The sequence below is a fragment of the Drosophila mojavensis genome, unplaced genomic scaffold (genome assembly GCF_018153725.1).
Source record: "Drosophila mojavensis isolate 15081-1352.22 unplaced genomic scaffold, ASM1815372v1 contig_136, whole genome shotgun sequence".
In the NCBI taxonomy this organism is placed as follows: Eukaryota; Metazoa; Arthropoda; class Insecta; order Diptera; family Drosophilidae; genus Drosophila; species Drosophila mojavensis.
In genome coordinates this window covers 10,868,575-10,893,854 of record NW_025318667.1, presented here as the reverse complement: position 1 = coordinate 10,893,854, position 25,280 = coordinate 10,868,575, and the positions used below count along the sequence as shown (strand labels likewise).

The following is a 25,280-nucleotide window of genomic DNA, read 5'->3' as shown; positions in this document are numbered from 1 at the left end:
ATGAGTCTAATCATTCAAGGAGCATAGAACTGTGTTTATAGCAACGGCACGTCGCTGCAAAATCAATAAAACCAAATAGGCCATAATCTGTGCCATAATTTTTGCTATAATTATGGCAGGAGAATTCGCCCGACTAGAACCGGCCCCAATGCAAATTATAGAAATTTGCGCACATTACGAGAGTGCGGGAGAAACGAAAGGGAAAACGAAAGGGAAACCGAATATGGGAATATAAACAAAATATGATAATAATAATAATAATAATAATAATGACAATAAGAATAATAGTAATAATAATGATAATGCCAATAATAATAGCAAAGCGAGCCGAGGGGAAATCTGAAATTGAACGTAATCACAATCTTTTGGCACAGCCGCAAATTGTGCGGATTAGCCCCGGGCGATTGAGGGGGCGGGGCGTCAGCGGCGCAGGCGGCAGGTGGGACGGGAGTAAGGCGCCGTCAGTGTAGGCGTGCCACAAGGTGGGTGCAGCGATGCAGCAGTAGCGCAGCAAACTGTTGCAGCTGCAGCTTAAATTATATTAAGACATAAAAGCAGAGAGAGAGAGAGAGAGGGAGAGAGAGAGAGAGAGACAAAGACAGTTGGTGGGGGCGGGGGTAGGAAGAGCCAGCGACTGTGTTGCACTTGGCAGCGCTGCATGTTGCAAGTTGCACGTTGCCTTTGTGCTGTGCAGCACACAACAAAATAGCAAATGGCAAACCAACAACAACAACAACAATGAGATGGGCACTGCCAGCGGCAAATGTTAAATTCCAGCAACAACAACTCAGGTAAATCTAGGCACCTTTATACATCTACATATACATCTACATCTACATATATAAAGCGCGCAGGCGATATGCTAACATTATAATTTGCATATTTCGCCGCAGTGTTTTTGGCGACCCAACTCAGCGCTGATGGGTGGTCAAGCAGCAGCAGCAACAACAACAACAGCAACAACAACAACAGCAACAACAACAACCAGAACAACAACCATCAGGGAGTGGCCTTAATAGAAATGTTAACCTTTTGCAACAGCGCCGCAGCGTGAGTCTGTTTTAGTATATACAATATATAGTATAGTACAGTATATATACTAGATATAATACTGTATGTTGTATAACATATAAATACTATATAGTATATGCATGTATGTATACATAGTATGAACTAGTATAGTATTTGTATCTATAGTATAAATTATATATAGACTATGTATTTGATAGTATATATAGTATTCACATAGATACATATATACTAACTGAAACACCTCAACATTCGCCCTATCCAGATATGTATATATAAATAGATACGCATATATAAATGCAGTATATACATGTAGTTCCAGTTACATATACAAACATACACATATACTACTATAGTATGCACATACATATGTAGTCCTAGGTCCGGTTCTATTATAGAACATCTATATATGTATATAACTATATCTATAGCACATATGAGACACATCTATTGTCATCTAATTATTTATAGATTTTCTTCCATATATGAATCTGAGTAGAGTTCAAGAGCAAAACAAAGAAAAACAAAATTCTATTCCATATTATACCAAACTTATGCTTCTTATATAGCATGAAACAACAAATGAGAAGGGAGAGTAAGAAATTCACTTTAAAGATATTATAATATATTTTTAAATATACAGTATGAAATATAACTACATATATACACACATCCATACTATATATGAATGTTGAACGATTTCTGAGAAGGAAATACTATGATTTTTAAAAGTTCCCTTTCCTTCTTTTATTTGACATATTTTGATATTCTTCAATGGAAAGACAACCTCTTCATTTGGTTCAAGTTTTGTGGAGTCCATTAATACTATTTTCATGAACACAACTGTAGTTAATGATCTATAGAGCTGAATCTCATTTGATCCATTCAGAATTCTTTCAGTTAAAAATAGTTACAGTTAAATAAATATATTACATATAAATATATCATTTAAGAGGAAGCCTTACTTGAATTAAACATATTTAAAGGCAAAAAAGGCTTTAAAAAATAATAATAAATAAATAAAATAAAAATATCTATAAATCAAAGCCAAAATAATTTATAATTTTTGTTATTATTTCAAATTAGTTTTTATTATTTTCGAACTATGCCAATTTAACAGAAAAAAAAAAATTCTGAAGAAAAAAAAAACAAACAAACAAAAACAAAAGCTTTTTGCAGTTAACTTTTTCTGGCCTTTGATGCTGATTAATGGCCGAAATGGAGAAGTTTGGCAGGCAAAACGAGAAAAAGATGAAATAATATAAAATAAAATATGTATAAGAAACAGCAGCAAGAACAACAGCAACAACAACAACAACAACAACGACGAAAAGTGCAGAAAAAAGGCCAAACAAAAATATGGCATCTCTAATTTAACAACTGCGCTTCAAATAAAAATTGCGTTTTTTGCCGACTGCTGCTATTTAATTATTTTCTTAGAGCTCATTTCAGAGGCGGCGGCAGTGGCAGCGGTGACTGCGATTGCGACTGCGACGGCAACGGCGACAGAGTGCGGGCAGCAAACACACATCACATGTTGACCTTGATATTCGCATTCGCAGCGGAACCAACTTTGTGTGCAAGCGTCTGTGTGCCTATGTATGCGTGCGTGTCTGTCTCACTCTATGTGTGTGTGTGCGTGTGTGTGTGTGTGTGTGTGTGTGTGCCTGTGCGAAGCGGCGTGCAAAGCATTAAGCAAAAGCAGCGTCAGCGTCAGCGCACGCAACGCAGCAGCTGAGAGCTTTAACGCCGTTTGTCGTTAGTGTAGCGTGCGAAACGACAGCAGCAGCGCAGCCAGAGCGGCGGCGGCAGCGCGAAGGAGGAGATGGCAAAAGGCAAGGGCGCAGCGCGTTTGTAAAACTTGCGAGTGCGCGGGTGTGTGCGAATGTATATGTGTATGGTATGTATGTGCATGAGTATGAGTGCGCCTGTCTTTGTCTATGTGCGCACAAAATGTGAATTGCAAAAACGCAGGAAAAAATAAATAAATAAAATTAAAAATTATCTCATCAAATGTGGCAAATGTTTATTTTAAGTATATTTATTCTATGTGTGTGTGTGTGTGTGTATTTGTATATGGGATTTTGTTTTGGGTGCGTTAATTTCTGTATACTTTAGAGTTGATTATGGCCATTATGATTAAGTTAATTAGCCAAATGCAACCAAAGGCAGCCACAAATCATAAATAAATGAATTCCATTTGCGAGCCATCAAACACATCTTGGAACGCCTTCATTTCATGTTCGTCTCTCTCTCTCGCCCCCGCCGTCCCTCTATTCATCACCCGCTGCCGCTCTCGCTCTCGCTCACTCTTTTCTGTTGACTGATTGCACGAAGCCGGACGAGTTGCGCTAATGCGGCGATGACCTTGGAATTAGAGTCCAAGCAAAATTAGTGTGGCGAAAAAAATAAATATAAAAAAATGAACAGCAACAAATAAGAAGCGAGACCAGAGCTTAAGCCAAAACTCGGCAAAGTGAAAAAACACAGCTACAAAATCTATGCTTAAGAAAGAAGTCTCCAAAGAGCGAGTATACAAATTGTAGACGTGCTTGTGTATGTGTGTGTGTATGATTTATGACACGAATATATGTAAATATATACAAACCAGAGTGTGCACACACAAACACACTCACATACATACATACATATGCATATAGTGCTTTTCGCATACTCTGGTGATCGATGCTTTTTGCACTTTATCGTTAAATGCAAACATACATACATACATACGTACAAATGTTTGTAAGTATGTTTGTATGTGTATCACTTCGTGTTTCAAGTTCGTTTTCAGCTGCCATTCCCATTCACATGTCGCACACGCACGCATACATACACACAAAAAAGCATACGCATGGAATCAGCTGTTTTGCACGTCGCACGCATTTTTGTCGTCTCACGCACATTTTTCGAGTTCCAGACACAGACGCGCCCCCAAAAATACAAGAAATTAAAGCAACAACAGCAAAACATGCGTAGAGGCAGCGACGCAATGTCTGAGGTGACGTCACGTCAAACAAGTTCGTGTGAGAGTGCGCGTTCGCACGTTTTGCATGCCACAGACGTAGAGAGAGGAAGAGAGAGAGAGAGAGAGAGAAAGAGAGACCGCACAGCAACAATCAAACGGTTAACGCTGACGTCGGTATTGCTGTCGCGGTTGTCTGCCCACTTGTTGCCGACGAAATGACGCACAAAACGCATAAACCAAATGTATGTACATACATATACACACGCATACATACACGTATGTGTGCTTGTATGTTTTGCATTTAGTTGCTGCTATCGTGCGTGTGTTTGTGTGTGTATACGCTTTGTGTGATTGAACGAGTTTTATATTTATACAAACGCACACACACGCATCGACACATACGTATGCATATATGTATGCATGTATATGTTTGTGTGTGTATGTATGCATGCTTGTATGCATAAACAGCATTGACATTGAACTTGAACTTGAATATTGCGCTGCGTTGCGTTGCGTTGCTTTACGCACCATTCGCTGCTTGTGGTTTTTGCCGTTGCTGTCGCGGCTGCTTATCAACTTGTGCCGTTATCTGATGATAAAACGCGTTGAGCGATAGGTGGAAAGTGAGAAAGGCTACATGCATTTGCGAATAGTGCGAGGAGTGCAGAGCACACGACTCTAAGCCTTTCGTCAAGGTCGCAATGCAAATTTATGCGCACATGCGAGAGATTTATTTATGCGACGCCTGCGCTGCATTGTTTACAATTCGTAATTAATTTATGGCTGCGGCCACAACTGCGGCTGCGGCTGCGGCTGCGGCAGCTGTGACAGCTAATTGCAGGTAGTCGACGCGAACGCCAGCGGCGCCACACAATAGCGTCTAAATAATATCCGCCCAATGGTCAGCAAACAGAACAGAGTGGAAAAAAAAAACTGAAATTAAAAAAAACAGCGAAGACTTTGCCAATGCTAAATTGCTGCAGCAGAGCAGCAGGCACCGGGCAGCGGACAGCTAGCAGCGCTGCACGCACAAAAGACGCGCCGGAAAGTCGCTCAAATCGCTCGACGTCTGTCTGTGCGCTTTGTCCGCTCTCCCATTGTCATTGTCTAACAACAATTGCGTGCTGTGTCTGTGGTCAGCAGCAGCAACAGCAGCAGCGGCAGTAAAAGCTTTTGTGGTCATCCATTTGGTAGCCGGAAGCTCGCAAGACGGCCAGCGACGGCAACGGCAACGGCAACGGCGACGGCGACAGCGACGCGTCGCAGCAGCAGGACAAAACATTGGCAGTGAGACAATCGCAGCACTTGACCCGCCGAAATACCACACACACACACAAACATACACACACGCACGCACACGCACACAAATGTGTTTAGGGAGGCATCTTCAAGGTCAGCAACAGGCGATTATCCCACGCTAAGCAAAGGGACAGCAATAGCTCTTCCTCTTGTCGTTGTCCACCAAAGAATAATTGCAAAAAAAAAAAAGACAGCAAAAGAAAAAAGAAAAAGAAATCAAAGCGAAAGCAAAAGCAAAAGCTCATGAATGGAGTGCGGCATGGGTGCGAGGGAGATGGCAAATGCTCAAGTCGTGCTGATATTGATTTGTGTTGTTGTTGCTGTTAACAATTTGTTGCAAATTGTAAAATGTTGCCAGCAACATAATTTAATTGACGCCGTCATGGGCACGGCTGCAGCAGCAGCAACAAAAGCAACAGCAGCAACAACAACAACAGCAACAACATGCGATCAAATCTTATGTAGTCGTTACATTTTGGGCAACGCGATTTGCAAGCGAAACCGGAAAGAGAACGTTTACCGTTACCATTAACCGCTTGCATGCGAAGGAGTGCAAGCGCAGCCAAGCACCGTGGGCAGCGCAGCAAAGAAAATGAACAAAAAAGAAAAAAACAAAACACAAAATTGGCCATGGCAGTGGGTAAATGAAAGCAAATGGGGGAAAAAATACAAATGCATGCGGTTAAATATGATAGATATGGATATGGCTGGTATATAGGGAAGTATATAAAAATGAATGTATTCATTTATGTATGCATGTATGTTAGTATGTTTGTATATAGTATATATAAATATGTATATGCATGCATATTTATGTATGTATGTATGTATATATAATATGAAAGTTTTTTAGATATTCGACCAAGAGCTAGCTTGTTTTCGTCTCTGTTTCTGTTTGTCTCTCTCCTTCTCTTTCTCTCTGTCTCTCTCTGTCTCTCTCTGTCACTCTTTCTCTCTCTCTCTCTCTCTCTCTCTCTCCTTCTCTCTCTCTCTCTCTCTCTCTCTCCTTCTCTCTCTCCCTCTCTTTCTCTCTTTACTTTTCTTTCTCTATCATCTTCTTAAAACAGTCGATATTAAACGCTTGAAAATCGCATAGAGAGCCATTGAGTGGGCCATTCACACTGCACTCAAATTCGAGCCACTCTAAAACTGTGATATATTTGTATATCTCTATATGGATATATATATATATGACTGTATGAATATTTGTTAATCTTCAAAAAATAACTACAAACACATTTTGCACAATGGAAAACAGAAAAAAATGGGGGAAAAAACAGAAATATTTAAGCTAGCGTTTTAAAACGCGCCAACGCATGCGCGCGTTTATTTTCAGTTCCTGTTGCTGACGTCACTTGTCAGCGACAACATGCACACTGTTGCTGTTGTTGTTGTTGCTGCCTGTGATGTTGCTGTTGCTGTTGTTGTTCTTGTTGTTGTTGCTGCTGCTGTTGCTGTTGCCGGGCCACGCAGCTCGTGTCGCCGCTGACCTTCAGACTGGGTTTTTAATTTTGCTGCGCTGCCCGGCTGCGTTTTTGCCTCTATTGTTGTTGTTGTTGTTGTTGCTAGCTTGTTGCGATCATTGTTAGAATTATGCCCGGCTTGGCATGGAGACCCGGCTTCGTATGGCCGCTCACCAACTTTGCATCGCTTGTGCAACAATTACTAATTATATACCATACACACACACACACACACACACACACACACACCTGCATATTAACTAATGCCAGCTGGCTGACTGGCGCTGCTTGCTTAAATGAGATACGGCTATCTCTCTATGCGCGTTTTGTATCGCAGTTTTTAACGCTCCCCTCGCTGAGTGCGTTTGCCGCTATATATGTGTGTGTGCACACACAATCACACTCACACACACACACATATATTTATATATACATGTATAATTTTTTTTTTATATATATTTTTAGTTTTTATTGTGCTCAAATATAAAGAAAAGATATAAATCTGTTGAAAATGCGCATAATTATAGCAGCAGCAACAACAGCAACAACAACAACAACAACAACAACAGCAACAACAACAACACCTGGCCGTAGACCTGAGCTTTCAGCCTCTACAATCGGTCGTGACAAGAAAAGTTGTTAATTTTAATTATACATTTTTTTCCTTCTCTACTTGAATTTTTTTTCTTTTTTGCAATTTTATTTTTGTTGCTTTAAACAAATTTTTTTGTTGCATTTGCTAGCAATTAAATAAAAAAAAAAAATTATAAATAATTTATATTTATATCATATACGTTTCTATATATATATATATATATATATATATATATATATATATATATATATATATATATATTTTATAAGCAAGTCTCTGAAAATGTGGGAAATATTTAACGCCATAATCTCTGAAAACTCTAGCAACTCTCCAACCTTTAAATCTCCAAACTGCGCGAACTCTACTGGACCCATAAGCTCTACAAACTCTACCAACTAATTAACTCTTAAAAGTTCCATAAATTCATATAATGCTGTTGCTAGTCTACAAACTCTCCAAGCAAGTAATAAGTCTCCAAAATCTGCAGCTTCCTAGAGTTCTACAAGCACATTAAACTCTACAAATGTTACCAGCCCTGCAAACTCTCCAACTCTTAACAAACTCTCCAGCTCTTATCAAACTCTACCCACTCAGTTCAATATCTAACTCTACAAACTCTCCTAACTTTACCAAGTCTCCAACATCGACCGACTCTACGCACACGTTAAACTCTACAAACTCTCCAGGGTATAACAAATTCAATGAACTCTGCTTGATATCTAACTCTATACCATTAGCTCTACCGCGTAATCAGCTGGATTTTTACTAATTTTTATTCATTTATATATATTTATATAGATTTATTTATCCATTAATATTATCATAAATTAAAAACGCATTCTTTTTGGCATTTCCGAAATCAAAAACAAAAACTTCAATTGAAACGATCAATGTGAAAAAAAAATGTTAATTGACTTGCGGCCAAATGCCATAACGAGTCAAAACGCAAATAATTCAAAGAAAAAAAAAAAAAAAAAAAAATAAATCCAAATAAATAAAGAAAAAAAATATATATAAAAAAAAAAGAAAAAAACTCAACGAATTGCGAGTGTGTTGTAAATTAACAATTATTGGTTATTAACATGACAATTTTATACCATTTTAATGCATACTCCAGCGACAGCAACAACTGCAAACAGCAACAGCAACAGCAACAACAACATCAGCAACAACAACAACAACAATGTGTCGGCAAGTCGCATTTGAAGGCATTTAATTGAATGCGTGAATTGCTTTTGTTGATTGCAGTCAGCCGTCATCGTTAGATTCCAGTTCTTGTTGCTGGTTGTTGTTGTTGTTGCTGGTTGCTGGTTGCCTGTTGTAGTTGCTGTTGTTGCAGTTGTTGTTGCTAGCCGTAGGTTGCATAGTTGGCCGCGTGAAAACGTGACGTTTGAGCGCTGCACAGATTAACAGAGATTCGAATGTAAAGAAAACTCGCAACAACAACAGCAGCAACAACTAGCAACAACAACAAGGCTCCGCACACAGCGAACGTTTTGAATATTTTTGTATAATTTTCCAATTTAAATTAACAGTGTTGTTGTTGTTGTTGCTGTTGTCGATTATTTTCCCAGGCCAAAAAAAAAAAAAAAAAAAAGCAAAAGCAAAAACAAAAAAAAGATTGCCGCCAGCAATATGCGTTATTTGTGTTGCTGTTGCTGTTGCCGTGGAATGCATTGATATGCAATTGTTGTTGCTGTTGCCGTTGTTGTTGTTGTTGTTGTTGCTTTTTGTTTTCCTGTTGTTTCTGCTATGTTTTGCCATTGTTTTATTGTAATCGCTAGAAATTGTAAGCAATATTAAAGCCTGTTGCTGTTGTTGTTGCTGTTGTTGTTGCTGTTGTTGCTGCTGTTGTTGCTGCTGTCGCCGCTTGCGGTGCCTGGCATAATATGGTAATATAATCAATTGATTGCTAATTGATAATTATGGCAGCGAGTTGAGTAATGCATCGGCTAATCAAATCGTGTAATCAACAAAATTTTTTGCAGCCAGACCAAAGACTGAACGAAAATTGGAAACGAAACAACAGCTGTTGTCACTGTCTCATATTAAAATATTTCATTATGGCAAGCAACGCTCATTGGGTTACTATAATAATTGTTAGCTATCAATTTCTAGGAGACTTTTTATCCACAAATTTGATCATAATTCTTCTCTGAATCCTATTGGTCTGCTATAATGAGATCTTTATTGTTGTCAATCATATACCTAAGCTTTAGGCCTATCAATATCTATATCATTTGCATTTGCATGCTTTGTTGTTCGATATCCTATCGATAACATCGCTAGTTAACCATATTCCCATTGGGAACTAACTAGCAATTAGCTTAGTTTGGGATTTGAGCCTTTAGCTTTAGCCACATCAATTGCATTTGCATGCCTTGCTGTTCGATATGTTATCGATAACATTATAGCTGAACATTGCTGGTTAACTATAGTGCTATAGCCTCTAAATCATATTGGTCTGATATACCATCCCATGGGCTATCAGCCTTAGCAACATTATCGTGGCACAATGCACTCCTTGCTGTTCGATATGTTATCGATTATGGCACACATCGATATTATATGCAGGCGCTTGCTAACAACATTCTTGTTAGTGAGTCACCTCGGCTCGTTGGCTTGGCCTGCGTTGCATGCTGTCGATCGTTGGCCATTTATCATTTATCAAATTATAACTGATCCATATACTCGCAGTATATATGTATGTATGCATATGTATATCTATCTGCATTGTCTTTGGCCTGTCCGGCTGCATTAGCGATGGCAAATGTTGTACGCGGCGCATGCGCAACTTTCGCACATTGCGCATACGCAACGTGACCGCCCACATAACTGTATTTGGTTATTGTTGTTGTTGCTCCACATTATTACGTTGCTTGATATTTATAATGAGCATGTTGCCTTTCGATTGTTGCTGTTGTTGTTGTTGTTGTTGCGGTTGCAATTTGTTCGACTTGTTAACATCCAAATTGCAATTAACTGCATTTTGTGTTTGTTGTTGTTGTTGTGGTTGCTCTTGCTGTTGTTGTTGTTGTTGTTGTTACCTTCTTTGCTTGTAAATTCATATTTTGTGTGGTTGAACCATATTTTCGCTTTATAATTATGCAAATGAATTTTAGGGTGCGGTTGCTGCCGGCCAAACTATGTTGCTTAAATGAGTTTGGATCGTGAACTATTCGAGTCTAATTGGAGAGTTGGAAAAACGTTAATTTGTAGTGGAAGTGGATAACAACAAGCATAAATGCATAAACGATATCTTGATCTAAATATATATGTATATGCATAATCTGATAATTATTCATGTTTATGCTGTGGGATGAGAATTTATGAACAACTGTTCAAAGTAGAATTTTATAGGTATGATGGAAATACAGTTGATATAGTCCTAATAGAAGTAGTGGCACTAGCATTAGGAGTAGTCTTAGCAATATCGTTTTGATTCCTATTGACATTTTCATTGTCATTGACCTTAGAATTAGCATTGGCATTAGAAGTAGCCTTAGCAATATCTCCATCATTCTTATTGATATTTATTGTCATTATCATTAGCATTGTCAACGTCATTGGCATTAGCATTGAAAGTGCATCTTCACCATTCTAATTCTCATTATCATTAGCATTATCATTGACATTGGCATTAGCATTAGCATTATCCTTAGCTATATCTTCATCATTCTCATTATTATTCTCGCTGTCATTATCACTAGCGTTATCATTGACATTAGCATTAGCATTAGAAGTAAGCAGCACATTCTGCATTCTCATTGACATTCTTGTTGTCATTATCATTAGCATTGTCATGGACATTGACATTAGAAGTACCCTTAGCAATATTTTTATCTTTATCATTATCATTATAATTAGCATTAACATTAATATTAGCATTAACATTAGCATTAGTATAAGCCGTACCTTAGGAACATCTTCATTATACTCTTTAACATACTCATTCAATCATTCCAAATGACATTCTCATTGTCATTATCATTAGCATTCTCATTCATATTACTATTAGCATTATTATTAGACGTAGCTTCAGCAATATCTTCAACTCAGCAGCTAGCATTATCATTGACATCAGCAGTACCTTATTATATTATATAACAACCTTATTACCATCAATATTATTCCGATTGGAATGCAACTTCCCACTTAACCTTGACTCAGTTCCAAGCAATTCGCAACGATATCCCCATTGAGTGGTTTCTCACTTATCTGGCTTACATTTAAATCTCGTTTGCATGCCAAGTGGCATTGCATTTGTGTGTTGCAATTCGCTGGCTGTGGGCCATATCCTTGTCCTTTGCTCTCTGCCTGCGAGTGCGAGACTTTGCATGCACTTAATGGCACCAATTGCTCAACTGTGGCAGCCCTGCACAGCCCCGCCCCCCGCCCTAGTTGCCGCCGCTGCTGCTGCTTATCAATGACAAGCAACAATTAGCGCTGCCAGCAGCAGCAACAACAACAACTGAATGCAAAATATGCGTTATTTCTATTATTGTCAATATTATTATTATTATTTTTTAATCTTTGCATATTCCTTCCATTTTTTTTTTTTTTTTTGCTATATTTGCGATATGAAAATTGTTGCATTTTTTTTTGACATTTTACTTGATTTCTGCCAGGCAGGCAATTTGTTTTATTGTAGCTGCAATTGTTGATAGTTGTTGCTGTTGTTGTCCGACATATGTTGCAAGTTGTTGCAGCTGCCAATAGAGGCGGCCACACCATGTTGCTGCTGCTGCTGCTGCTGCTGCAGTTGTTGTTGTTGTTGTTGTTGTTGTTGCTGGCGGCTTGTCAAAAAAAAGTGTTGGCAAGACTTACGAGCTGCTGTTGTTGCCGTTAAGTGTTTGCATATGCATTTTGACAACGCCAACAACAACGGCAACAACAATGCACAATCAATGTGTGGCATGTTGTTGAGCATGCTACATGCCAGCCACGCCCCGAAACGCCGCGCCATCGAACGCCCATTCGAGCAATTCCATTTGTATGCCGCTCCGCCCCGCCCCCCCGCCCCTCCCGCAGCCACACTGAGCCAATGCAAATTGACTTGGCCAACAGCAGGAGCAGCAGGATTAGCCCAACTCAATCAGCTCTTAGAGAGCCAACAAATCAGCTTGAGACAACAAGCAGCCACCCTCACCCACCCACACCCACCCACACCCACCTCGCCCACAATTCGCACAAAAACAAAACGAAAGAAATGTGGCAAATATTTGCAACAGTTTTTGCTCTCTGCCCAATTTCTTTTTTTAACCCAAAGTCATCGAAAGTCATTTGCCAACAATTGTGAAGAGCCGCAGCAACAGCAACAGCAACAGCAACTGCACCACTGAGCGCACCACCAGCTCGCTTCAGTGGTCACTGACTCTCAATTTAGTGGAAGCCCGGCCACACCCACCGCCAGCCAGCCAGCCAACCGCCCCCGCAGGGCACAGCACACAGTTTGCCAACGACATTTGTTACACTTTGTTTGCCTTTGGGCAACACATCCGCTGCGAATATGGCAATGAAAGGACAAGAAAAAACGTGACAATGGAGGTGGACTAGCAAATCGCATCAAATATCAACCGAGCATACGTTAAATGCCTCAAATTGAGTTAAAGTGCTGCTGCCGTTTGGCATTGAGACCGAACGACGGAGCGACCCAACGGCCGCAGCCGCAGCCTCTAAAAAGTTGCGGGTGTCAAGCCGAAGAACGTAGAGTCGCGCTGGCAGGAGGCGGCGCAGGGGGGGGTGGACTGAGGCTGGGCAAGGGATTACAAAAGCCTGCGGCTGTGCGGCCAGGAAAAACTACAGAGCACACACGAAAACACACACACACACACGCACACACATGACTAGGCATGCATGTGCATAGAAATATAAGGTAACACGACAAAGCGAGGGCAGTTCAAGCAGTAGAAGATGCAGAAACATTAGATGAATTTAGAAGAATTATGAGTCTATTATATTCATGGAAATCCATAGAGAACAAGAAATATAGGAATATAGGAAAAACAAATGCAGTAGAATGCCGATAACTCGAAATAGCAAGGGGATCCGTTTTTTTTTTCGATATACACAGAAATGCATATTATCGAGAATTATTAAGAACACATTTTTCAGGGGTATAGAATTTTGTTCCATTTATCAAATTATCGATATTCGATTATATTTTAAAAAAAATTTGCCCACAATTGTTATCGATAGCTATTTATCGATCTAAAAAAAACAAATAAATGAATTTTCATTCATTTCAATAGTAAATTCCTATGATTGAATATAGTTTTCAATTTGCTTTCATTTCTTGTTCGCTCTCTTGGCAAACTTAGTTTTTTTTTTTTAACTTTATTGAACGCAAAACAGGTAAAATCAAATGCCTTGAATAGATATTTAGGTTAACAACAACAATCCAAGTCAAATTAAAATAATTTGTAAAAAGGTTCACTAGTTAAAAAGATAAAGATACAGATACAGAACAGATACATAGATAGATATAATGTATAAATAGATGCAAAGATGTAATTATCTGAAAATTATTAAATAATACAAGAAAATATTAAAAAATAAAAGCACAAAAAATTGATTAAATTAAATGAATAATAAAGAATTTAATAAAGGTATATTATATGATATATACATACATATAATACCCATCAAATAGGATAAAATATACAGGAAAGTATTTGCAAATAGTAAATATTAAAAATATAAAAAAAAGGGCACAACATATGAAAAAAAATAAAATAAAATAAATAAAATAAATAATATTAGAATTTAATAGAGGTATATTATATGATATATACATACATATAATACCCATAAAAGATGATAAAATTTATAGGAAACTATTAGGATATAATAATATTAAAAAAAATAAAATAAAATAAAATAAAAGCACAAAAATAGGAATAAATTAAATAAATAATATTAGAATTTAATAGATATATAACAAATAAAATATGAATATGAAAACATATACTAAAACAAGTGAGTAGACCTAAGCCAGTCAATCTGTCAATCAATCAATCAGATAAGTAAGAGTGCTCGAGTTGAGACTGCTCTGAAGTCTTGAATGAATTGATATTTATCATTCTATGCTTCTACATGCACACACACACACACATTCCATAGAAAACTATTTGTTGAATAACTTTTCCTGTAGATGAAATATCTAGAATAAACTTTCAGAAGAAGAAGAGAATAACATTTACAGCCATGTTTTATAATCTCCAATATTCTAATATTTTAGGGTATATCAAGTACACATGAATCGATGTCAGCCGTATCTTTCGTATCGTTTGTTCATTCGCTTGATTGTTTGGCACTCGGCAAACGTTTGGGGCTAACTCCATAGCATAGCAGTTGAGGTCTGCGTGTTTAGTACATTTGGCGCAGGACTGCGGCGTCCTGTTGTCAGCTAGTGCGACTCCTGCTGCGTGTCCTGTTGCTGTTGCTGTTGCTGTTGATGTTGCTGCTGTTGTCGGCTATCCTTTGCATGGAGGACTCGGGGTTTTTGCTGCCGCACGCTTTGGCTTCACTTTTTTCATCATTCTAGTTTTTTTTTTATTTACTGTTTTATTTTGTTATTTTAGTTTTGCCCATTGACTTTGGCATGTCCTGGCTAGTCGGTTTGTGGGGAGGACTGAGCAGGAGTCGGGAGCCGGGAGCCGGGAGTCGGTGCCGGGCTCTGGGCTGCTGTCATCATTGGCTCGTTCATCGACACTTTGCTTTTTAATCAATTTAGCAATTTTTTGTCGCTCTTTGGACGGCTGTGAAGGCGCCTGCAGCGTCACAACTCAGCTCGTTATCAACAGCAACAACAGCAACAACAACAACAAGGATTGAGTGCAAGGATATGCAAAAGTAATTGACAGCTGGCTTCCGCTTTGGCTTTGGCTTTCGCTCGGACTTCTTTTGCTTCAAGTTTGAGTTGCTTTAGCAATTCAATTCCTTGCTTTATTAGCTTTTAGATATGTTGACATTTGTCCAAGTCTCTATCTCAATATGTGCGCACATGTATGTGTGTGTGTGTGTGTGTGTGTGTACATTTGCTAATTAGTTTGCCAAAGCGCTAACAACAACAGCAACACTTGCATGTGCCAAGGATTTTGCATTCATCGTCCTCGCTCAGTTTCAATTTCATTTACCCCGCTTTTCATATTCATTCAACAAAGTGAAATGGGTATATTAGTTTGTCAATTACTGTGAATGCAAGCTATTTCAGCACTATTGAAGCTAGAGACTTGAAATTTGTTTATATATGTGTATAATCTCGAATAATAAGGCTTCAAGTTGCTCTCGATCCGTGGGGCGTGGCAAATCGGAAATTTTCCAGTATAACGGAAACCTTGGCAGTTGAGGTGCTAGAGAGTTGAAGTTTGGAATTTATACTCATGCTGACATTACAACTTCAATGAGATATAGCGCCCATTGGGGGGCGTGGCATATTGGATAGAACTGTATTCCTTATAGCCTAAGAGCTAGAGTATTCCGCCGTCCATAATGCCCTACCGCAACGTTCTCACTTCATTCTCTGCATTTTTTTTCTCATTTTCTTTTGACTTCTTCTTCTTCTGCTTCAGCTACTCTTGTAATTTCGTCCGCCCGAAATTCAGTCTAAAAAGGAAATGAATTCATCAGCTCCGTTAGCCCAATGTTGTTTTTGTCCATGCGACTAATGAAGTTGACTCGACGACGACAGCCAGAAAAAGAAATGAAAATCGCTCGAGTTATTAAAAAGGAGTTGGGGCATTTGTCCACAAAAGTCCTGAGCTTGAGATACGATTCGAGAGCAGAAAGCAGCTGGGGCTGGTCCCCACATGTCCGGTGCCCCAACCTCGGCCCAAAGGCATTGCCCATAACAATTATGTACTTAGCCAGCGCAGACTATTTGGCTAAAGCACATGCAAACAGCTCCAAAGGCACACACAAATCTGTTCAATTCCTAATGAAATGTTTTAGCTCAGTTAGATCTAGTTAGATAAGAGCAGGGAAGGGGCGTGGCTTGGCTGCCCTGCGAATGTCTAGCATTTCAGCTTCAATTTGCATTTGCCCGAGAGTCCAGAATCCTTTAAATTTTGATTTGAGCTAACTTTGCAGCAGGAATAATGGAAATTATGTAAAAAACTTAATTTTATGCATTTAAAATTAATTAAATTAAATTAATTTAAACAAAACTTTTAAATTTTTTAAATATTTTTTGTTGTTAAATTTTTTAATTTTTATTAAAAAAAATAAAAACAAATAAATGTTGTTAAAGTAGAGTTTGTTCAAATTAAAAAATAAATATTTAGATTAAAAAAATTAAAATTAAAAAAAAAAACAAATACAATTAAACTTTTTTGCATTTAAGATTTTCAAAAATGGATAAATATCTAGATTAAAAAAATTAAAAAAGAAAATAATACAATTCTTATAAATTTTGCATTAGAGATTTTCAAAAATGTATCAAAAAATATATAATAAAAAAATTTAAGATAAAATTTTTTTAAAATTCAAATTTTAATATTTGTTTAAATTAAAAATATAATAAAACATTTTTTAATAGTGAAAAAAAAAGACAAAAAAATTAATAAATTTGCTTGTCTTAGCTTTAGACAAAAGCTATTAAAATTAAATAAAGTGTTCTAAGCATTAAAATTTTAAAATTAAATTTAAAAATAAAACTTTTTAATTTGAATATATTCTTATTTTTCATTTTATTTATTTTTTCTAATTTTCAAAAATAATGCCAAAAGCAATATTGCCCAAATTAGAGCCAAGCTTTCTCATTGGATATCGAATAAATGAATCGAGTTAAATCTTGCAATAGATTTTCATAATAAAATCCAGTCTCAAGTTTTTAGCTTCAATTTCTGATATCATAGATGTTACGACTAAAATATCTCCATGCATTCGATACCTCCGAGCGGACTGAGTGCATGCAATCCAAAGTCGAATGCGTCGCACTCAGCTAGAAAATGCAACAAATTCGTTTTGTGTCGCCAAGCGATCAGCAATTGTTGCTGTTGCTGTTGCTGTTGCTGACAGCGCCTAAGCGTGGCCTAATGAGCAACTTTGGCTGTCGCGCGCTTGGCCAAGATGGAAGCGGCCTGGTCAAGTGTGGCTTGTCTGGCAATCACTGGCCATATCAGTGTCAAGTGTTGTTGTTGTTGCTGTGGCTGCTGCTGGTATAATAAACGCATTATAATTGAACAATTTACCAGTTTTTCTATGCATTGACTAGAAATTACATTCAAAATAACTTTATCAGCTCAAACATCAAAAGGTAGGAGCAGCAGCAGCAGCAGCCGCAGCAGCAGCAGCCGCAGCTTGGCTACAGGTTGCTGTTGCTTGTTGCTGCTGTTGCTGTTGCTGCTGCGGCAGTAGTAGCAACGCAGTTAAATATTTTCCGCTTAATTTAACAGGAATTTCAATTGACAGACGTGCGCAAAGCGTTGCGGTTGCAGTTGTTGTTGTTGCTGTTGCTGTTGCTGCTGCACGGCAACGCATGATTTATGCACTCACTCACTCACACACACACACACACACACACACACTCACTCACACATTTACGCCAATGACGACAGCCACGTGGCGGGGCGCAGTCAATTTCTATTAGGCGCTGACCTTGTCAACATTGTTGCCAGCAACAAACGAGCAGCGCCAGCAACATGCAGCGACGCCGACAGCGACGCCGACAGCAGCGGCGTCTCGTTTAGTGCTCTGCGCGCGCTAAGTTGACAATTTACTGACAAATGTGTAAATTGCATTTGATCGTGTTGCTGCTGCTGCTGTTGTTGTTGCTGTTGTTGTTGTTGTTGTTTGTATTGCTGCTTCGTTAATTTATGCGACTGGCATTTTGAGAGGCCTACAGAAAAACCAGCAACAACAGCTGGCAGCGACTGCGACGCCAGCGCTGGCAGCGACCTTGATCGCAGCATGGCGACAGCTTCCGCATTTTACAGCTCCCAATTGCAGTTGCAGTTGCAATTGCAATTGCAATTGCTCTGCCCACTCGGCTATCGCAGCAAGCATATGGTAATGTGGAACAAGCAAATACATCGATATATACGTATGTATATAGATGTGTATGTATGTCTACATATATCCTATACAGGTAGGTTAAGCACACGTTATCATATCGTATATTCTGTCGTATATTCCATCTCATATGCTGTCTCTTGAGTTCAATATAATGTCCAAGTTTTCAAAGATATTGAAACACTTGTTTATCGATAACTTACATTGTTCTCGATTAATTACATAAAATATTGAAACACTTGCATAATATAATATTAACTAATACCCATAATATCGTAAATAGTCGATAATATGGTTATTGTTTACGATATTATCGATTGATTATTTACGGTGCTCGAAATGTTTTTTTATTATTAACAACTTACGATATTAAATATCGATTATTTACCATATTTAAAAATCATGTATCGTTTATCGACAATTTACGATATTATTTATCGATTTCCTAATGCATTTCAATATTAATGTATCGTTTATCGATGATCAACGATATTATCTATCGATACTATAAAATATATCAACATTTGTTAAGCGTTTGTAGATTATTTACGACATTATCGGTCATCGACAGTTTTATTAATTATTTACAATATATCAATATTGGTTTATCGATTGTCGATAAACGATCACATGAATATTCGCATCGATATGAGTAACAGTTTTCAATTGAAATCAAATCAACCACAATTGGAGCTAATATTACTTATCATATACCTATAACTATAACTATAGCTATAGCTTGGTATTCACTTATAGTTCTATATATACATTTAGTTATATATTATATCAATATTTGATATATTTCATTTGAAAGTCACTCACCTTATGGGCTCTGATGGATGGGCCCCCTGAACAAGCTAATGTAACGTCCACCAGGCTCCCGTCCTGTAATAATTGACTAAACACCCCTAACAGGTTGGATTGATGATTGTTCCACCTCAAGCAGTATTGCTCACTGCCCATGTCGGTGACAGCTTACGCTGCTGCAATTAGATCAAGCAAAAAATGAAATGTATAAATAAATATTTGTTACGATTTTAATTTGAGAGAACAAATAATAATATAAATATATATGGAATATACATATATATAGAAAAGTTCAACTCTATAAATTATGCACTCAGATCTTGTAGAGCTAGTCTAATTCTAAGAGAATCATATAATGAATCATCTTTGATAACAAATCTTCTATATACACATATTTTTTTTTTAATTCCAACTAATTTCATGTTTTCAGTGAATAGTTTAGTAATTGTATAATTGATATATGTTTCTTTAGTTGCTTATTTATCGCTATCGTTATCGTTATTGATCATTATCGACATCGACGAATTGCATGTGCATGCGAATATTTGTTCAATTAAACGCTGCAGCGTTTCGCCAATTGAAGACATTGCGTAATGTTTACACACACACACACACACACGCACGCACACACACACACACCAATGCATGCACATAGAGACATATCTGCTCGTATCTCTATTGGTAATTAATGGTAAAACGTGTGGCAAAATAAGAAGGAAAAAAAAGGCGGTCAGGGTTCAAAAATGTCACTGACAACCTCTTGACAGTCAGGTGGAAGGGGCGTGGCTGTGGCTAGGGCGTGGTATTGCCACAGATCGGCTTGACTTGCAATTTTTGCGCAGCAAAAGACGAAAGATTGCAAAAATAAAAAAGAAACAACTTAAAATTGGCATTAAAATTGTTTTGTTTCTCTTTTTTTTTTTTTTTTTTGTCTTATGGCTATAATCAAAAGACGATTAGGCCACATTTTTGTTGTTCTTATACGCATCAAATTTTAATAATGATGATTGCATAAATAATAAATAAATATGGGAGCTTTGAATAATTAAATAAATACTAAATTAAATTGAATTATTTTTATAATTAAAAAAAATATATATTAAAAAAAATATTATAGAAAAAAATATATATAAATAATACATACATATTTAAAATATTAATTGCTTATTTAATATTTATAAATGTATATTTTAAATTAAAACTTACGAATTTTCTAATTTAGTTTACACAAAATATTAAATTCATTAATTTGGAAATTTTTTGTTTAATTAAAATGAGTAGATATCAACTAAAAACTAAATGGTATATATAACTAAATCCATGTAAAAAATATTTTAAAATTCAAATTTAATTCTAAAAGAATCTTTTTTCCGTATCAATTAAAAGACAAAAAAATCGTTTTTATAGGTCTTAATTTGTATATTAAAAAACTGGGCGTTCCACCTTCTAATGCCAAGCTCTAATGCGTGTCAACAACAGCCTGTTATCGATAACTGCAATAGCGACTGCAGCATGATTATCGGCCAGAGTATCGTTACTAACTGGCCAACCTATGCATTTCACAATTGCTTTATAGAGTCGTAGCAATTAATACGAAAGTCGTGAGCTAAACGCATGATACTGCAACGAGGTGAAAATTAGAAAGAGATCAGCAGCAGCAACAACAGCAATTGCAATAGTAATAGCAACAGCAACAGCAACAGCAACAGCAACAACAGCAAACAGTTATAACAAGAAGAACAATAAACATTTCCGGCATGCGTTTGCTGCAGTTGCGAGTGTTTGATGGCTGTCTGTCGCAGCTGTTGTTGTTGTTGTTGATGTTGTTGTTGCTGTTGCATTCAGCCAGCAATAACGTTCATTGCCACAGCAGCAGCAGCAGCAGCAGCAGCAGCAGCAGCGCAAATAATAACGAAGCAATAAACTGTGAATTTATTTCAACAAATAAAACTTTGATTTATTGCGCTACGCACACAGCATGCAACGAGGCGTGTGTGTGTGTGCATGTGTGTGTGTGTGTGTGTTGTTGGTTAAGTAAAAACATTAACGGCGCACACACGATAGAAATGCAAGCAGCAGCAGCAGCAGCAACAGAAGTGGATTGGCCCCCAGAGATATTGCCACAGATAACGACACGAGCAACAATCGCGAATATCGAGAAGATTGCAAGAGCAGCAGCAGCAGCAGCAGCAGCAACAGCAGCAGGAGCAGGGGAGGGCCGGAGTGAGATAGTGCGATCAGATTGAGAATCCGTTTGAATGGATCGTAAATGTTAAATACGCGTGCATTTGCCGATTCGGCTGAGGCGAAAAGTCGTGCGAACTTTTACCAGGCCCAAGCAAAGCCAAGCCAAGCCAGGCCAGGCCAGGCCAACTCGAGCCGAGCCGAGCCGAGCAACCAGTTAAATATCAATTTGTGGCCAAACAACAATGCGAAATGTTGCTGCCGAGAAGTTATGGCCGCTGCCAGCAGCAGCAGCAGCAGGAGCAGCAGCAGCAGCAGCAGCAACACGCAATGGCCAAAGGTCGCGACAAGACGCAAATTAAATTTGCATGCAGCAAGAGCAACAGCAGCAGCAACAACAACAACAACAACAACAACAACAACAACAGCAGCAGCAGCAACAACAGGTCGTCACTTAATTAAGAAAAGTTGCTAGCATCCATGTTGCTGCTGGCATAGAGGGCAATGTTGCTGGCGTGCCAGGTTGCTGCTGCTGCCCACGCATGATTTTTGAATTAGCGCGCTGTGTAACAGCAACTAATATAATTGACAGTTGCTGTTGTTGCTGCTGCTGTTGCTGCTGTTGTTGTTGCTGTTGTTGCTGCTGCTGCTGTTGCTGTTGCCTACGTGTTCTGTGGCAGACATCAAACGCTGCACTGCATGCTAAGTAGCTGCAATGCCTGTGCGGCGGACAGAGAAAGCGTGTACGTGTATGTGTGCATGTGTGTGTGTGTGTGTGTGTGTGTGTGTTGCATGCAATTTGGGTCTGTTAATTGTTGTTGCTGCCGCTGCTGCGATTTATGCCGCTTGCATGCTAATTATGAATGCCAGCAACATGTTGCTGCCGCTGCCGCTGCCACCGCCGCCGCAGCTGCTGCTGCTGCTGCTGCTCAGCTGACAACTAAATCAGTCAAAGACGAGGCGACCGTTAATTGCGCTGCAGTACACAAAATAAAAAAGAAATGAAAAAAAAAAAACCAGAAAAAAAACAACAAAATAGGCAGCAACCTATTGAGTTTTCATGCTACTTAATGAGCAACAGGAGCAACAGGCCCGCAGCAACAGCAGCAGCAGCGGCAGCGTAAGACAGGCAGCAGCAACAATTGCTGCTGTGCCTCCCATTGCGCACAGTTTGGGCCATGCCCAACTGGCAACTGTTGCTGCTGCTGCTGCTGCTGCTGCTGCTGCTGCATCTTCTGCATTTGACGGCACGATTCAAAAAGTTTTCAATTAAGTCGCCGTTGCAGCAGTTGCTGCTGCTGTTGTTGCTGGTTGTTGTTGCTGCTGTTGTTGTTGTTGTTGCTGTTGTGGTTGCTGCCTTAAAACCTCATTAATATTGAAATTTGTTCGTGTGCATGAGTTATTAGCAATTTTCTAATTAAGCGCCGCTGACGAGAAGCTTCTCTACCTCTGCCTCCACTCCCTCTGCCACTCCCTCTGCCACTGCCTCTGCCTCTCTCACTCCTTCTTGCTGTGTGCCCCACCCTCCAGCACCACAGGCCACCAGCGCCGCGGCTGACTCATGCTTGGCCGATCACATGTGAATTTGAATTTGAATGGCGCCGCTGGACCGCCGCGCTGCACCACTCGCTGCACCACTGGCTGCACTTGTCACACACCCACAGCAGCACGCGGCAACCAGCGGCACCCAGCGGCTCCGCTCGGCTCGTCTCGAATTGACTCTCGGCCCCGTACAGTGGCTTCTCCACAAAGGCGCCGCCATCGAAGCTTCGCGGCGCTGATTTATTTATTTATCAGCGTAATTGCCGGCTAACTTATTAGTGGGCCACATAAATTTCCACCGTCAAGCGACGTTTCACTGCCAGCGCCGCCCACTGGGCGTGCCACTGCGCTAAAACGCACATAATCGAGTTCAGATGGCGTTCAGAAGGCGCCGAGACGCCGCAGAGGCGGCACCCATACAAAATCGACTACGAACTAACTGCATTTCATTTTCTTTAATGTTTTTTTTTTTACCCATAACAGTTAAAAATCAAATATTTATAGAGCTTAAGCTCAAAAGGTCAGGAAGGAGCTTTAAGTGGACTCTAAGTGAGCTTTATACGAACTTAAAGATAGTTTCAAATGTATCTGAAAAGCATTCTGAACATGAATAATTGCTTTTACTTTAATTTAGTTAGACTCTCAGCTTGCCTTGAGGCAGCTTTGATTTAACTTGAGGCAAGTTTGATGTGGGCTTTAATCAAATATTTAAAGAAATCGATGAGCTTTGATATAATTCAGAAATGATTTTATAGAAATTGTAAGACAACATTAAATCATCGAACGAGCTCAAGTGAGCTTTGCTTTCGTAGAAAGCTTTCAAGGAGTTTATTTACTCAATTTCAGCAAGACTTTTAATACACCAAAAGTTTACTCTAATTGAGCTAGAACTTAGAACTAGTTCCCAATGAACTTTAGACGACGTTTGAGTAAGTAAGTAACAGTTCTACACTGGCTTAAAGCTTCAAGTAGGTTTCATAAGCGCCTTAAGTGAATGTTATTCATTTACTTTGGTGAGCCGAAAGTTGGCTTTGATAGCCTGCATCGAGCTGGCCCTAATTAACCTAAGATTCAAATTTAAGTAAGTTTTCAGTGAGCATTAGCTTGGCTTAAAGCCTGGAGAGTGAAGTTCATGTGAGATACAAGCTAATCCTAGATATATTTTCAAGCTTACTCTAAATGAGCTTTAAGGTATTCTGATTGCGAGCTGGAGCTAGCGTTACCTAAACTCAGTCTGAGCTTTGATTAAGTTATAAATGAGCTTTAGTTTGTCCTAAAGCTTCAAGTGAAACATAATTGAGACTTGAGCAATTATTGAATTTTTATTTATTTTATAATTTATATATTTTTGTATATGTTTAAAATATGATATCTATATTTATTTGTTTATTTATTTTATTTTATTTATTTATTTTTTTTTTTTTGTAATTAAACTTAATTTATTGAATTTTTTCTTTTATTATTTATTTTAATTTTTTTCTTTAGTTTATTTAGGCAAATTTTGAATTTTTATTTATCTTGCAATTATAATTTATATATGTTATATATCTTTAAAATATGAAATTTATGTATACTTTTTTAATTTTTTTTTTATTAAACTTAATTTACTTGTATTTTAGTTTATTGAATTTTTTCTTTTTATTCATTTTAATTGTTTTCTTAAGTTTATTTAAGCAAATGTTGAATTTTGATTTAATTTATAATTATAATTTATATATATCTTTTATTTATCTTTAAAATATTTAATTTAAATTTATTTATTTATTTTTTTATTAAATTTATTATTTTTATTTTTCTTCATTGAATTTTTCCATTTTTATTTATTTTAATTTTTTTCTTAATTTTTTTTTTTTTTAATTTAATTTTATTTTATGTTTTATTTTTTAAATTTATATATTTGTTATTTATTTATGTTTTGCTGTTTTATAGCTCGCTTTACTTTCCGCATTATAAATTATAAATCTCTACAGCTGATATATTTGGCTTTGTGTGCATTTTGGCACTGCCAGCAACAACAACAGCAGCAAACACGAGCAACTATTGTGGTCAGTGGGCAATCGCTCGATGACGATCTGCCGACCCACACAAAGATGCACAAAGGCGATGGCCATGGAGCAGGCCAAGCAGAAAGAGAAGCAGAAACAGAAACAGAAACCGCCAGAATCATAAGACAGTGACATTGCCGGCAGGCCAGACAGGCAGCAGCAACAGGCAGCAGCAGCAGACAGCAGCGGCAGCAACACCGAAGACACTTGACTGATGATGCCAAGTGGTTGCAGCAACACTTGTTGCGCGCCTGCTGGGGCAGGAGGCGGCGCGGAGCTGAAGGGCAGCCCAAGTGGGTGCGAGGAAGAATCTTTACATATGTATATGTATGTGT

At 38.2% G+C, this 25,280-nt stretch overlaps 1 protein-coding gene across 3 annotated transcripts in view; it reads right to left on the bottom strand.

Annotated features, from left to right (window-relative positions):
• Positions 1-25,280, bottom strand: part of LOC6585183 (pneumococcal serine-rich repeat protein) — a 154,367-nt gene that overhangs the window by 46,968 nt on the left and 82,119 nt on the right. For all 3 annotated transcript variants that reach the window (XM_002010783.4, XM_044010641.1, XM_044010642.1), the window contains exon 2: positions 19,190-19,350. In XM_002010783.4, coding sequence (XP_002010819.3) covers positions 19,190-19,330 — 141 coding nt within the window. In that variant the 5' untranslated portion in view covers positions 19,331-19,350. The remainder of the gene's footprint in view (positions 1-19,189; positions 19,351-25,280) is intronic.